General features: G+C 39.1%; 1 protein-coding gene across 1 annotated transcript in view; it reads left to right on the forward strand.

The window, feature by feature from the left end:
• The first annotated feature begins 13,168 nt into the window (after positions 1-13,168).
• The window catches only part of LOC127445955 (guanine nucleotide-binding protein G(s) subunit alpha-like), a 66,095-nt gene continuing 62,044 nt past the window's right edge, over positions 13,169-17,219 (forward strand). The window contains exon 1 of the mRNA XM_051706491.1: positions 13,169-13,773. Coding sequence (XP_051562451.1) covers positions 13,509-13,773 — 265 coding nt within the window. The 5' untranslated portion in view covers positions 13,169-13,508. The remainder of the gene's footprint in view (positions 13,774-17,219) is intronic.

Below are 17,219 nucleotides of genomic sequence, written 5' to 3' on the forward strand. Positions count from 1 at the left end.
AAGAGGGAGTCACCCTTATGCCACATAACCTAGGCCTACTGTACCAGAGTAAGTTAGTAGTACAGTATGTTCCATATCAAATTGTGTTTTAATGTAAAAGTGTAGCACAATTGCCAAATTTATGTTATTTATGAAGTAATTAAGCTTACTTAAATATTTCTGAACACTTAAACACTTTTGCACGACAGGAAGTCCACATCATCATGAGTGACCATCAGGCACCAGTCTCTCTGGTGTGAATGATAAGGCTCTGACAGGCCCTATCTGTCCCACTGCAGTGACACAGACCATCAGAAAGACGGACAGAACAGGCACTCATAGTCTGTGTGTGTATGTGAGTGTTTCCTGCAACAGAGAAAATAATCTAGTGGAGTTAGAGTTTGTTTTATTGAAGTTGACAATACTGTACATTATAAACTTACAGTATATTTTAATATGGAGGCCCAGATCTGTGCAGTTTTAAATTTTATCAACAGATGCCACTGTTGTGCCCAAAGTAGTTGTCTAAAGACTCTTTTTGCTGGACAAAACTTATAGAATAGTTTAAAATGTGTATTTTATTTTATTTCACAAGAAGCTGTTACATTTGAAAATTAATTAAATCATCCATCCTTCAGTCATACAGTAAGATGTTTCAAACCAAAATTGCTTACAATTGTTTAAAAGACCCAAAGTCAGGGGAAAGTGTGAAGGGGTGGCACTGTCAGAGATAATGGCGATGCATGAGGCATGTTATGGGACAGATTAAGAACAGAAGGCAACCTATTGTGCGAGTTATTTAACCTTCCAAGAAAAAGGAAAGTGGTAATATATTTAGCAAAGTGGTGTGTTTGTATAAACTGTGTCAGATCTGCAGTTCCAATGAGGTCTTTCATAATATCCTGTCCTTTTATTAAAGGGATCAAATGGAAAAAGAGCAAGAAGGAGAGAAAGAGAGAAATATGCCAGACAAGGGTGTCAGTTTCTCTCTATTTATTTAGGTTTTATTTAATCTCTGTTTTATTTAATAGTCCCTCTTTCAAGTCTTTTAGATTCTCAGTGTGACCAATCAGAATATAAGACTTTTGAGGAATTATTTATGAAGCTTCTTCTAGTCAATTGCTAAGTATCATGCAAATTTTTTAGCATTCCAGTGTAATGTGCGCCATGTGCAATACATCTTCAAATACTGTATAGTGGAGCTAGATACCAGTCTGTTTTCATGTACAATAACAACACTTAAAGGATATTATTATTATTATAACATTTATGTTTTATGCACATTATACAAGTCCAACCATTTTACACACACACACACACACACACACACACACACACACACACACACACACACACACACACATGTTGGTGCAGCTATCATTAAGAGGACTCTCCATAGACATAATGATTTTTATACTGTACAAACTATAGATTCTATCCCCTAACCCTATCCCTAAACCTAACCCTCACAAAAAACTTTCTGCATTTTTACATTTTCAATAAAACATCGTTTAGTATGTTTTTTTAAGCAATTTGAATTATGGGGACACTAGAAATGTCCTCACAACCCATATTTATAGCATAATACCCTTGTAATGACCAGTTTGTAACCTAAAAAAGTCCTTGTAAACCACTTAAACCTGCCCACACACACACATACTATGTTTTTATATCATTATGGGGACTCTCCATGGACTTCCATGCATTTTTTGGATTTTATACAGATCTAACAATAATTGATATCCCCTAACTCTAACACTACCCCTAAACCTAACCCTCATAGAAACTTTTTTGCATTTTTACATTTTCAAAAAAACATCATTTAGTATGTTTAATGAGCCATTTCCCTCGTGGGGACCGCTGGCTGGTCCTCACAATGTAAGCGATCTCAGGTTTTACTATCCTTGTGGGGACATTTGGTCCCCACAATGTAGTATAAACATGTACACACATACACACACACACACACCTACTTCAATAGATATAAATGAAACAAGTATGCCAATACACACAATTTTTTATTTGTTATTTACTTAATTATTGTCATGTAAACGGTATTCAAATCTAAACAATGGATTTGCAAAAATGTAACACTTGAGTTCATGGTAACATTATATTTATTCAGAGAATGTTAATAATAATAAAAAAAGAAATTTACATTTCAATTCAGTTTTCAGTTTCAAAGTATCTTATTGCCATAAAATATTTTAATATTCATGAATATTTTATGGTTTACATCAAAATCCTTATCTCACTGAATGTTGTAAAAAAAAAAAAAAAAAAAAAAAAAAAAAAAAAAATATATATATATATATATATATATATATATATATATATATATATATAAGAAAATTTAATATAAAGAAAAAACTCAGCAAATTTAATAAAAATACAAATTTGACATAAATCAGGGGTTTTTACAGACCCAGGGACCCTGACTCGGAACCCACAGACAGAGCCCCACAATATAAAAAGCTAGACTTTCTCTGTAAAACTTATAAAATAACTTTTATTATTTAAAATGTTTTTACAAAATTTTCTCTTCAAATTTTTGACAAAATATAATTGTACCACTTTTAGAAATATTTTTAATATATTAAATATTTGTATATAAATATTTAATATACAATATTTCTTAAGTATCAACACATTAATAACTAACTACATAAATATATGATAGATGAAAGTGTCAGTAATATACAAAGTTAATAATAATTAGATTTCTTTTTCTCAATAGAATAAAATACAATAATATATATATATATATATATATATATATATATATATATATATATATATATATATATATATATTTTTTTTTTTTTTTTTTTTTTTGCAATAGATGTCCTTTTATGGAGTGACTATTTGCACTAGGTGTAAAAAGCATCTGCCACACTGCGTGGCTACTTGCACTCCATGGTTTTACTAAAGTATTATTTTAGTAATGTTTTTTTCTTTCTTTCTTTTTATTTTTATTTTTTATTTTTTTGCAGAATTCATTGTTTTAATGCAATTAACCATGGTGTTACTACAGTAATATGGTGTTAAAGGTGTACTCAGTAAATTTAATAACACACTTCTAACAAAACTGTAAACATTGGTCTCTACATTGCTACCAACTGCCTTTCCAAATTGACAAATGTGAAAACACTTTTAGATAATGAGTTCACTTAAAAATCAGAGCTTGAGCACTATAAATAAACCACAGTCTTATGGCCAGACCCACAAAGAAGGCGAGATTCTAGCACAAATGTTTTTGTTTTCTTCTACTGCGCTTTTGTTGTTTGAGGAGTGTTAGAACATTGAGAAAAAAAATATAGTAAATAATTGTTTCCCCTTATTTGTATTGATAGTGTGCTATGTTCAGAATACACATCCATACTTTACACATTTGGATGCCTGTGTGTATGTGTTTACTACATGTTTGAAAAAACTTTATTGCAAATTGCTATGCCCTGTACACAGAAAAAGCAAAAGCCACAAGTGTTTTTATTTATACTATCAGTGCATAGTTGGTGCTTCATGTGCTTATTCAAATGATGGTTTGAGTGTTCTGTATTGATGCAAAAACAATTTTTTGTTTTTAAAAGAGTTTGAAGAGTTTTGCAAGAATTGTTTGCTTTTGCAAGAGATGTATAATGTATTGCTGGTTTGGTGTTAGGTTTTGTGGTTAGTGTGTAGAGTTTTGCAAAAATAGTGCCTAAGCAATCAGGAAAAAAATGGAAAATCAGTAGTTTTCAGTGTCAGATAACATTGTAGAAATTTAGTATTCACAGTCAGTCATGATTAGTTTAATCAATGAGTGAAGGTATCAAATAACAGGACAGTCACCGAGATTAAGCGAGTAGTATTCAGCTGGTCATGTGATTCTAAAATGGCAGCCCCCATGTGCGGCATAGATACAGTGTATTCAGAAAGTATTCAGACCCCTTCATTTTTTTCACATTTTGTTATGCTATGCTAAAATGCTTTAAATTATTATTATTTTTTCACATAAATCCACACTCCATACCACATAATGATCAAGCAAAAACCAGATTATTGATAACTTTGCAAATGTATTAAAATCACACTGACATAAGTATTCAGACCCTTAACTCAGTGCTTAGTTGAAGCACCTTTGGCAGCAATTACAGTCTTTTTGGATTCTTTTTGGGTATGATGCAACAAGCTTTGTACACCTGGATTTGGGGATTTTCTGCCATTCTTCTCTGCAGATCCTCTCAAGCTCTGTCAGGTTGGATTGGGACTGTTGGTGGACAGCCATCTTCAGTTCTCTCCAGAGATGTTTGATTGGCTTCAAGTCCGGGCTCTGGCTGGGACACTCAAGGATATTCACAAAGTTGTCCCTAAGCCACCCTTGCATTGTCTTGGTTGTGTGCTTAGGGTCATTGTTCTTTTGGAAGGTGAACCTTCGGCCCAGTCTAAGGTTCTGGACCAGGTTTTCATTAAGGTTATCTCTGTATTTTGCTGTGTTCAGCTTTCCTTTAACCCTGACCAGTCCCCCAGTCCCTGCTGCTGAAAAACATCCCCACATCATGAAGGTACCACCGCCACGCTTCACCGTTGGGATGGTATTGCGCAGGTGATGAGCGGTGACTGGTTTCCTCCAGACATGATGCTTGGAGACATTATACAGACAGGTGCAAGGGCTTCGGACCATGGGTAATGATGGACCTGAGTAACAGGGGCCCTCACTGGAGGGGGCTTCACTGATATTCCATTATATTATTATTTGTTATATATATATATATATATATATATATATATATTAATAACATGCTATTGGTTGGAATAAAACGTTGCAAGACTCTGTTTTCCACCTTTAAAAATGGGGAGTCCCCAATAATCTGTCTTGTCGCCTCCCATGTTAGCGACCCCCACCCCCCTCAACAAAAGCAAAAGTGGTCTGGTCCATAAGCCAGCGCGCAGTCCAAACTGAGTACACGTCATGATGTACATTGCTCCGTTAATTTATCTACAGAAATGAATCCAAAATCTGACATTCAAAAGAAAAAGGAGTGGAGAAAGTGCGGGAGGTAGCGGATAATTTATGATTTTTTTACAGAAGGAAAGTGAGCAATAACCTGTAAACACAGCTGCTTAGGTGAATATTTGTTTGATATCCATGTAAACATGGTCCAAAATTAACACTTGGCACACGAAAACAGCGAGAAAAAAATTGCTTTAGGCGAGAAAATAAAACAGAAATATTCACCCAGTGGTAGGTAACATTATTAGTAACTGCATCATTACATCCTCTTCATTAAACAGTGAACAACAATCAGATGCTTGCTTAATAAAGTGACATTCACAATTCAGATCAAACTGTCAACATCTGCCACTACTCACGCGTCTATTGTATAAACATATTTTGCTTCAATGCTAAATTTACCATCAGATGCTTATCTATGATGCCTAGATTTTATTTTTTTACAGAATACCATGAGATACATGTGAATTTTTCCTTGCATTAATCCACAAAAAGAATATGTGAGGAACAAAATCACCTGTCGTTGTGCTCAGATGCCGTTGTCTATTTAATGAGACAGTACCGATTTAGCATATGGTCTGAGTATCAATGTAAATCATTGTAAATAGAACAATTTATGCATGTAAACAATAACAGACAAATATATATGCAAAATAATAAATGCAGTTTCAAGAAATCTATTGATGGAATATAATGAATTTGACCATTTTACAAAAGCTAAAATGCGACCGATATGATGAAAAACTGACAAAATATAATTTGTAAAATTTATAATTTCAAATTGTACCTAAAAGGGTTACATAGATGTTTAGAATTTCTCTTCATAATTAACAGCATGGGCTGAGAAAAGATTTCTTTAAATTTAAGTTAAAAGGATATTGTAACCAAAATATACCTATATGGATCCATATAAAATAAAATAAAAATTATAATCGAATCAAGAGCTTGTGAATCAAATAATACGTTAATTTTGCACCCTGTGTAAATATCAGTTAGCAAGTTAAGACTTTCTAAAACTACCTGAGAGCACAAACCTGGCACTCTTCTCATTTCAGAAATGTTATGGTGACTTTGCTAACAAGAAAACTCATAAATTTACACATGCATAATTTATTTTGTTAGTAGGCTTTATTTTTCTCTCCCCTTTTTGGAATCCCCAATTCCCAATGCCGTGTGAAAATTCCCAAAGTCCTCGTGGTGGCGTAGTGACTCGCCTCAATCCAGGTGGCGGAGGACAAATCTCAGTTGCCTCTGCATCTGAGACCATCAACCTGCCCATCTTATCATGTGGCTTGTTGAGCGCGTTACTGCAGAGACATAGCGTGTGTGGAGGCTTCACGCTATTCTCCGCGGCATCCACACACAACTCACAAGTGACCACGAGGAGGTTAACCCGGCATGCTTAGGAGACCTGGCTGGAGTCACTCAGCATGCCCTGGATTCGAACTCGTGACTCCAGAGGTGGTAGTCAGCGTCTTTACTCGCTGAGCTACCCAGGTCCCCGTTAGTAGGCTTTTTTTAGATAATGTATTTCTTGATCCAATAATATTTTCATTTGAAAATAAAAAGTTATACATTACTATAGAGGTGAGGGCGAGGTCAAGCACCGATTTGTGAATGGAGAGCGAGATCGGGAGATGAGAGTGGTAAGGAGTCACACCTGTGGCTGATTTCTCTAACAGCTGTTTTGTGTTTACAGTGAGAGCGGAGGGGGATAAAAAAGGGCAATCCAGACTGCCGGAGGGGAGAGAGAGAGAGAGAGAGAGAGAGAGAGAGAGAGAGAGAGAGAGAGAGAGAGAGAGACACACACACGCACGCACGCAACAGAATTGATCTGTGTGTTTATATGTTGTGCTGAAAAGCAAACCAGATGTGACACTACAAAATGTGTTAAAAATGAAGACTTACGTTGGACATTTACCCTACCCTCACTTCCTCCAAGAGAGTAAGAGAACTTGTCACAATTACTTATGAATTAGCACTGTTAAATATCCATCTAAAATGTTTAGACTGGATATCATCCCCACCACAAGTCCAAATTAGTCAGGGGGCCTAAAATAGTTCTGTTCCCAGGCCCAAAATTTGGTGCTATGCCCCTGGACAGGTGTGTGCCTTTCCAAATGATGTCCAGTCAATTAAATTAGCCACAGGTGGACTCCAATCAAAGTGTAGAAACATCTCAAAGATGATCTAAAGAAATGGGATGCACCTGAGCTAAATTTCAAGTGTCATAGCAAAGGGTCTGAATACTTATGTCAATGTGATATTTCAGTTTTTTCTTTTTAATAAATTTGCAAATTTATCAAAAATCTGTTTTTTGCTTTGCCATTATGGGGTATGGAGTGTAGATTGATGTGAAAAAAAAAAAAAAAAAAATTATAATAATTTAAAGCATTTTACCATAAGGCTGCAACATAACAAAATTTGAAAAAAAGAAGGGGTCTGAATACTTTCTGAATGCACTGTATCTATACTACGTACTGTAGATACCTTATTTGCAGCTGTTTCTATGGACCGTGATACGTTGGCGCGTCTGCCATATTGGATAGGTCAAGAGCCGTCCATCAACACATAAATGTAAATGGACAGATACAGTCCACAAAAGTCCATATTTCCAGCCAACTTTCAGATTATCTGATTTTCCATAAACATTCGACAATATTTTGGATGATTTAAAAATTCCTGACTTCACTTCTAAAACAGTTTTTTTTTTTTATTGGAAAACGGCAAATAAAGTCCTCTACAATTGAATATATCATGCAAACATACTGAAAATTAGCACACAGTCAGTTAAATGATTAACTGTTTCCACACAAAAGCAGTTAATGCAGCGGTCTGAGGCTTCTTCTCCATTTACTTACATTCAAACAGCTCTCCTTGTTGACCGTTCCAAGATGTTACCGCTGTTGACGTATCCGAACCAGCTGAATGAGGACTCTATACGTAGCCTAAGTATATCTATAATGTGCGGACCCTCTCCATGTAGAATAAAACAGCTTTTATAAGGTTACTGATATAACTTACTTTGACGAGGAGGAGGGCGTGGCTGGGCCGTGATGGTGCACGGGCGGCACTGAATCAGATGATCAGCGGGAGAGCGAGATAAAGGGCTAACAGAGACACACACAGAGAGAGAGAGAGAGAGAGAGAGAGAGAGAGAGAGAGAGAAGAACTTGCCCGCTGGCTCCTGGACACGCTGTCACCTGGTCCTCAACCGCTCCTTCGCACCATCATGGACCGGCCACGCCCTCCTCATCACACTTACGCACATTTTAATGGGGATAGCACGCCCAATTAGTTAGAAGATTTAGACAGAGACTCACAACGTGGCTGGTATTCCACAGGTGGTATTTATTTGCAGCCTCACACGAAATTTGCTGTTAGCAAACACTCCACTGTCAACAGCATTACTTAATAAACAAAAAAACTCAAAAAGAGCAACAGAAATGTGAAAAGCTCCTGTGCCCTGCAGACATGCGGTGTGCACAGCTTGCGTTCAGTATGTAGACTGAGCTCTTAATGGAAAAGGAAACGCCTCGGTTATGTAAGTAACCTCGGTTCCCTGAGACAAAGGGAACGAGACACTGCGTTCTGCTAATGCATATAGGGAGTGTCCTTCTACACGACCTTGTTGAAACCTCTCTACAGTAACGGCAATAATCTAATATTGGTTATGGTCTTTGAGCCCTGCCCTTTTAGGCGTGAAGCTGTCCGCTATAAAAGCAGGCGTGCAAACACCACTCCTCAGAATTTTCTGAGTGAGGGATAAAGAGCACATCATTCACACCTCAAAGAACTCTGAGTCTTGTAGTGCGGCTAGCATTCGCAATGCCTCGTTCCCTTCGTCTCAGGGAACCGAGGTTACGTACGTAACCGAGATGTTCCCTTACGACTCAGTACACTTGACTTTGCTTTCTGCTAACACATATGGGGAACAGAGTCCCATCATGCCACACTATACGACATAACCTTCCCAGAGATGAAACATGACGCCGCAGTCTTGCGGGATGGCGACCGACATGAGTATGCCGCAAGTGAATGACCCTCATGGTCAGCCAGGAGGGGAACACTCAGAATATATATATGAACTATGGTCATATAGTATCGATTAACCCCTTCACGAACCCAGTCGGAAAGGACGTTTTTTTTATAATGAAGTGCCTGTAACTTTGGGAACACAACGGTCCGAATGCAGGCGGTTTTGTAAAGTGACAGGGAGCCCATACTTAAAAAGAGAGGCATAAGTATATATTTGGCCAATAAAATAGCAAGCGCTCTAGACAGAGAGGACTCGTTTTGAGAGAGACGTTATGTCTAGGTTGTAAAACCTTGCGAATGTGTTTTGAGAAGACCATCCTGCTGCAAAACATATGTCTTGTAAGGACACACTATTTGTCCATGCCCATGAAGAGGCTGCGCCTCTAGTTGAGTGTATTTTAACACCATTTGGGCAATTCGCACCCTTCGACTCATAAGCCAGGGTAACCGTATCAATGATCCAGTGAGAAAGTCTTTGCCTGGAGTTGTACATTCCTTTCGTGCATCCTCCATAGCACACAAAGAGTTGGTCAGACAGTCTGAACTAGTGTATGCACTCAACATATGTGTGTAGCGCTCACAATGGGCATAACAAATACAAGGACTGTTCCTCACCCGAATGAAATGGAGGAGGGGAAAAGTCTTGAAGGTGAACCACCTGCGCTATGAAGGGTGTGTTTATAACCTTAGGCATATAGCCTTTTCTGGGTTTGACAGTGGTTTTGAAAGGCCTTGACCAAACTCCAGACATGAATTGTCAACTGACAGTGCTTGCAAATCACCAACTCGTATTACTGAGACCAAAGCCTTAAGAGAATTCAACATAGTCCAGAGGCTCGAAGGGAGGCCCCACGAGCACTTTTAGGACCAAGTTAGGTCCCAAGTTGGGGCTGTAGCTGGGCGAGGGGGATTTAGCTGCCCCGCCCCCTAGGAATTACGATTAAATCATGTTTTCCTATAGAGGTGCCAGTTTCAGGTGTGTGATATAATCGCCACATAAACTGGAGCATAAACAGAGTGAGCCCTGCGTCTGATCGCGAATTTCATGTATGGGGCAGTTCACTGGGTCTTTGCCGTGTGAAAAGCACCAATTAGTGAACACATTCCATTTCAGTGCGTAAAGGCGTCTCATGGATGGCTCTCTAGCCTGTAATATGGTGTTCATAACTGACCAAGCCAATTCTGGCTTGTCCGCTATGCTCCGTTCAGAGGCCACAAGTGTAGGCTTCGCAGCTCTGACTGGGGATGCCAAACCGTGCCATGTGTTTGAGAGAGAAGATCTTTCTTCAACAGTATTTCCCATGGAGGCCCGTCCAGTATTTCTACCGTCTCCAGAAACCAGGACAGACTGGGCCATTTCGGCGCAATTAACAGAACTGTTTCCATGTCCACTCGGACTTTGCTGATGACAGAATGAAGGAGGCGCACTGGGGGAAACGCATACTTGCAATTCGCCGGCCATACATGGGTCAACGCGTCATGGCAACATATGTATGCCTCTCCTGTTGTATTGTTGTATCAGAACGAATCAGAATGTGATGATTCACAATATCTGAATGAAAAGCACTCAAAGCTAGTAAGACAGCCAGTAGATCTAGGCGGTTGACATGTCATGGCCGTTTTGCACCTGTCCAGGTGTCGAAAGTCAGGCGTCCATTACACACCACGCTCCAACCTGTGTTGGATACATTTGTGGTCAGCACTTTCCTTCTGAAAACTTGACCCAGCATAACACCCTGTTGGTAGAAGGTTGGCACTGTCCATGGTGCTAGAGCAGCCAGACAGTGTCGAGTCACTGCTATGGACATGAAACTGAAATTACTTCCCTGGTAATGTTTTTTCAGTTTGAACTGAAACATACACAAAAGAATGGTTTTTACACGCTCGCTCATGAGGTGCGCACGCACAAGCTCCTAAAAAGGAGATTTACTGGTTGGGGAAAAGTGTGCTTTTGCCCAGTTAACTTTAGACCAGATTTTCCATGTGGCAAAGCAGCAAGTCTCTGTGTTCGCTCAGTAGTGCCTCTGATTGGCTATTAACAATCAATCGCTGAGGTAATTCAAAACACACATACCATTCATTTCCAATGGGGCAAGCGCCGCATCGATACATTTTGTGAACGTACGGGGAGCCAGAGACAGACTGAAATTAAGGACTTTAAATTGATATGCAGTTCCCTCGAACGCGAATCTAAAAAGCCGCCCGTAACGCGGTGGAATTTGTACATGAAATACGCGTCCTTCAGATCTATTGATGCAAATCAGTCCTAAGGACGAATGTGTGATAAGATCTGTTTCTGAGTTAACATTTTGAATGAGCGCATTGTGAGCGCGCGATTCAAGCGTCTCAGAACTAGAATGGGCCGAAGCCCGCCGTCCTTCTCCAGAATGAGGAAATAATGGCTGTAAATCCCGCTGTGTGTGTCGCTGTCTGTGCGCACAACACTGGCACATCCTGTGATCCGACCACAGATTGTACTCAATCATTGTAAACACCAGCTCTGACACACCCGTGAGGACTTAGCACGCATTCGCGCAGCGGGACAGCAGGCTTGTCAATTCATATGAAACAACCTCTATTGCGTTATTTTCAAGAAGATTGTGTATTTCGGCTCGTAATACTGGTGCCTCTTTGGACGGAACCCTGGAAGACAGAACATGTTGAAACGGGGCGGCCAACGTGCAAATTGGATTGTGAAACCATGTTTGATTGTTTTTAGCACTCAGTCGGAATGCCAGTAAGAGCTCGCCACGCGTCCACGTAACGGGACAGAGGGCAATTTGATATGTTCATAACATGATATAATGCACCATTGAGAAACGGTTGCGCATAATGTGTGGGCTTTGAAGTGGGAAAGCTCTTTATTGAAAAAGTGCGAGCTGTAATCTTTTTGCAGTCTTTGTATATTCATTACAAGATATAATGCGCCGCTCACCTTTGGGAAGTGGTTGTGCATAATGTGTGGGCATTGAAGTTGGAAAGCCATAGCGTGCGGAGCTCTTTGAACGTCTCTGGATCGTAGCCTTGCTCGTCCATTTGTTTGAGGAGCTTAGCTTGGAAAACTTTGCATGGAGTGCTGAACCAGTTTGGCCCGCCACTGAGTATGCTTTTACAGCCAGTGCGGACGTTAGTCAACATGGCTTAGAAAGATGAACGGGGCATGATTTCCACGCCCTGCTACTCGCCGGGCAGAGATGTGCCGCTACCGCCTCTTTCAGGGGGGATCGTTGGTCATAACTTTTGTCTTCCCCATGGTCCACTTTATTGAGAAGAGTGGAATAGTTGTGTGAGCAAGCTGAATAGGTCGCACGCCAAGATTTTGTCAGTTCGTTATGAACTTCCAGGAAGAGCGAGGCAGATCTGCGGGACGCGGTCACTTGATGTCGTCTGGACTGCACAAACCATTCATCAAGGCAAGATTTTTCAGGTTTCTCTGGAGATTACTCGAGACCGAGCTCTTCGACCGCCCTTGAAAGGATGCGAAACATCTCCTTTTCAGTGGTGCGTGCATGCTCCTCGCCCTCGCTGGGGGAAGGGGTGGCGTTATCCATTGACCACTCGCCAGATGCAGCGAGAGACATAACATCATCACCCCCAGCGTAAGATCCGCCAAATGTGACAAGCTCCTGCAGAGGGCCGAAGCTCGTCGCGCACATACTGTATCGGCATACATGGAGATTGAGGGGATACAAAACTTCGAAACGCTGCGGGGAATCAGGAAGCTGAAGCAACACGTTCACCAGCAAAGCATCAAGGTGGAGTAAATGTTTGCCGGAAGACTGCAAGGGAGTGAAGTCTTCTCATTGCCATGAAGTTCCCGCCCGCTGACTCGTGTATGTCGACGACGAATTAGTAGAGGGCTTCTAGACGAGAGATGAATCGCTGTTGTGAAAGAAGAAAATTCTGAGGAATGGTGTTTGTGTGCCTGCTTTTATAGCAGACAGCTTTGCGCCTAAAAGGGTGGGGCTCAAACACCATAGCCAAACACTAATATTAGAATATTGGCGTTATTGTAGAGAGGTTTCAACTAGGTCATGTAGAAGGACACTTCCCCTATGCGTTAGCAGAACGCAATGTCAGGTATACTGAGTCGTAAAGGAACAGTAAAGAGCGTGCTGCTCTTAGTCACTGAGTGACCTCCCTCTGTGCTCGTTAAAATTTAACGCTTGGTGCAAAAGTTAAAACAGAGAGCATTTCCCAGATCAGCACGAAAGACCAAAACTGAGCAGCGCTCCAGCGAACGAGGAGGGACTTGGAGAGGGGTTATACAAATTTCAGCAGAAATACTAGAGATAGAATAACAAACATAAAGGGTCAAAGATCACTCGTATCCACTCGTTTCCTTATTATAATGAATATCTGAACCTGAGGCAAACATAACACCTTTGGAAAGCTCGAGCGAGAAGGCTTTAAGGAATAGCGAGCTTTCTCTCCACTTGACCTGGATAACCATCATCATCATCATGGAGTTCATATCTTGTAAGACTTTTAAATTCGGATGTTAAACAGCGTCCGTTGTTTGGCAATGGGGATGTGTCACAGCTTTAAGTTGCCACAGTCTGCAATTTCATACACCGGCGGACGGACCGTAGCGAGCCCCGGGGTCGATGTCGAGCCCGGTTATTTGGACAGTTCTGACCCTCATCGGCACGTGGAGCAGCGCGCGTGTATCAAAGCGGATAACAAGCGGAGCCGCAACATTGACAAGAGTCTGAAAGCGGAGAAGAGAGAGTACAAGCAAACGCACAGGCTGCTCTTATTAGGTAAGAGACCAGTTTCTTCTTCTGCTGTCAAGGTAAAATGAGAGCTGATTCATCCAATGTAAAGTTTGCTCTGACCGCCCCCCTTACAAAATTTACCATGGTAACTATACAGTAATCTTTGTTAAATCTGTAGAATAACAGTGAGGGATCCTCTTCAAACAGTGTCAAAAACTTTCAGAATCTTTATCATTTATTTTTTGATAACAGTGCCCACAGCCCACCATAGTTTTGTTGTAGTTACTATGGTATTTTGGTTGAAAGAATGGTTGCCATTCTGATTACATTCTAATACATTGTCGAGCATCAAAGCTGGTTTAGTTTAAGAATAGTTTCAGACCAGTTACATCTGTGTCACAGCTAAGGTTACAGCAGGCATCAAAAGTTTGAATCAATTAGATGTTTTCATAAATTAGATTTATATTAGAGTAAGAAAGATAAGATCTTATTTATGGGTTTTTCACTGGGCAATACAATACTGAAATATCTAGACAGCAGGGTGGCCAATAGGCTAAATAATGCTGATATATACAATACATAGTAATACAAATTTAATTTAATGACTGAAGAAAATACTGTAGAAAAACAAAAATATTTTACCCAATATTAACTAAAAATCTGAAAACAGAAATTGTGGATTATCCATATTTATTATCTATGGTTGTCGTTAGAAGGGGGAACAATCACTTCTTTCATGGTGATTGTCCAAGTAGAAACAGTTATCGACTAATGTCGAGAATCTTAATATGACCAAATATTTTACAGAAATTTGGCCTGGCTGATGTGACGCAAATGTAAAAGTCTATGAAATTAGTAACTGGCAAACCCATATTGATTGACAGTTATTTAGGAAATTGTTGTGTGTGTGTGTGTGTGTGTGTGTGTGTGTGTGTTTGTGTTGCACACTGTAAAATAAAAAAAAAATAAAAAACTTCAATTTTTAAAAAAAGCAGGTGTCCGTGCTGCCTTTAAATTTTAAAGGGATAGTTCAACCAAAAATTAAACATTTATCATCATTTACTCACCCTCATGCCATCCCAGATGTGTATGACTTTCTTCTGCTGAACAAAAATGAAGATTTTTAAAAGACTATTTCAGCTCTGTAGGTCAATACAATGCAAGTGAACGGTGATTAGACCTTTTGTAGCTCCAAAAATCACATAAAGGCAACATAAAAGTAATCCATACGACTACAGTGGTTAAATCCAAATCTTCAGAAGTAATATGATTAAGTCTTTTTTTTTACTCTTTGGATTTAACCACTGGAGTCATATGGATTACTTTTATGTTGCCTTTATGTGATTTTTGGAACTACAAAGATCTGATCACCCTTCACTTGCATTGTAAGGACCAACAGAGCTGAGATATTCTTCTAACAATCTTTGTTTGTGTTCTGCTGAAGAAAGAAAGTCAGACACATCTGGGATGGCAAGAGGGTGAGTAAATAATGTAATATATATTTATATACTTTAAGTTTTGTCAACTTGAGGTGGAAAGTAGTTTAAACTGAGCATACAGTTGACTTAAATGTATATAAATTGTTAAATGAACATGGTGTTTTTTTTAATAAACTTGACTTTCTCAGTTCAATCAACTGGATCCTAATTTAGTTCAAACTGAATATCGAAGTTTAACTAATTTTTAAAGATAATGATGCCTTTTTCAGATTCAGATTTAAAGATATAGCTCATCCAAAACTGAAAATTCTCCCATCATTTACTCACCATCATACCATCCCAGATGTGTATGACTTTCTTTTTTCTGCTGAACACAAATTAAGATTTTTAGAAGAATATCTTGGCTTTGTAGGTCCATTTAATGCAAGTGAATGGAGGCCAGAAAGGTCCAAAAAGCACATAAAGGCAGCATAAAAGTTATCGATATGACTTCAGTGGTTAAATCCATATCTGCAGAAGTGATATGATATGTGTGGGTGAGAAAAAGACCAATATTTAAATCCTTTTTTACTATAAATTCTCCTCTCTGCCTAGTAGGTAGCGATATGCATAAAGAATGTGAATCACTAAAAATAAAAGGAGAATGTGAAAGTGAAAGTGGGGATTGATCGTAAAAAAAGTTTAAAATAAAAGACTTAAAATTTGATCTGTTTCTCACTCACACCTATCATATCGCTTCTGAAGACATGGATTTAACTGGAGCCATATGGATTACTTTTATGTTGCCTTTATATGCTTTCTGGACCTTCAAAGTTCTGGCCACCATTCACTTGCATTGTATGTGATTATGACGATTAATTGTCTGTTTGAAGGCTATGAAGATTTATTGTCCATTTTGGGCTTTCACGATTAATTGTCATATAAATTAAGATGCATGTGTGCTTCATACATCTTAAGAAGTCATTTGTACATATTTAACTTCAAATATATAAATCAAATAATACAATAGGGATACAAGATTTCCTTTTAAGGCTTTAAAACTATATGAATGACATTAAAATGTGTTTAGAAATCAAAATAGTTCTAAATACTTAAAATATGTCTCTTTGGTCAACTTTAGTTTTGGTCAATTTACATTTACACTGTTGGTTTTGGAACCAACAAAAAATACACACGCACACACACACACACACACACACACAACAGATAGTTCCGGTCCTCGAATCTGATTGGACGAGAGACATTCCATGAGTACTGATAGTCTCACACCATCAGCACTCGGACGCTTCACTATGTGTATCACTCCGCTTGTGTTCGTGCCGTTGTAAACTAAAGTGTAAGAGCAGTGCAGATGTCTTAAGAGCCATCTGTCTCTTTACATTTAATTTTGTGACATTACATATTTTAGCCAGCAGGTGGAGGCAAAAGACCATTTTTGTGTGTAATATGACAGTTGGTGACGTGAATTGAGTCAGCGTCACTCAGTGTTTATATTCAATAACACTCTGTGATCATTCCACATTACTACTAAACTACTAAAGCTAGGAAATAGCTTTAAATGGCTTTAAACTAACAGCTTCAGCATTAAGGCTCATCACAGCTGAGAGACACAACAGACTAATTAATTACACAAACTCAAGGCGCTTACCTCTTACCGGAGTTTCCACATTGTAGAGAAAATACTGTTCAAAATGGCAGAGGACATTGCGGTTTCTATAGTGAAAGACTCTTGTGCACCAGCTACCGCGAAATAAGGAGGAATACCCCCGCTTGGACGGCTGTTTTTCCACCGAGAAAATAGGATGCATTTCACCAAAATTACATTATCTTCAGAAAGCTGACTAACAGACTACAGCATCATCAACAGGTGATCGCACATGCTCCATATCTCTCTCTCTCTCTCTCTCTCTCTCTCTCTCACACACACACATACACACACACATCCTTGTTTCTCCAATAACATGTTAGAAACAGCCCAAGCTGTGATACAAGTAGTTCTGAAATGATGTTTTTGAGAGGCTTGGACGCATCATTTGGTTTGAACTAGCAATG

Source organism: Myxocyprinus asiaticus, chromosome 9, assembly GCF_019703515.2.
Source record: "Myxocyprinus asiaticus isolate MX2 ecotype Aquarium Trade chromosome 9, UBuf_Myxa_2, whole genome shotgun sequence".
NCBI classification, from domain to species: domain Eukaryota; kingdom Metazoa; phylum Chordata; class Actinopteri; order Cypriniformes; family Catostomidae; genus Myxocyprinus; species Myxocyprinus asiaticus.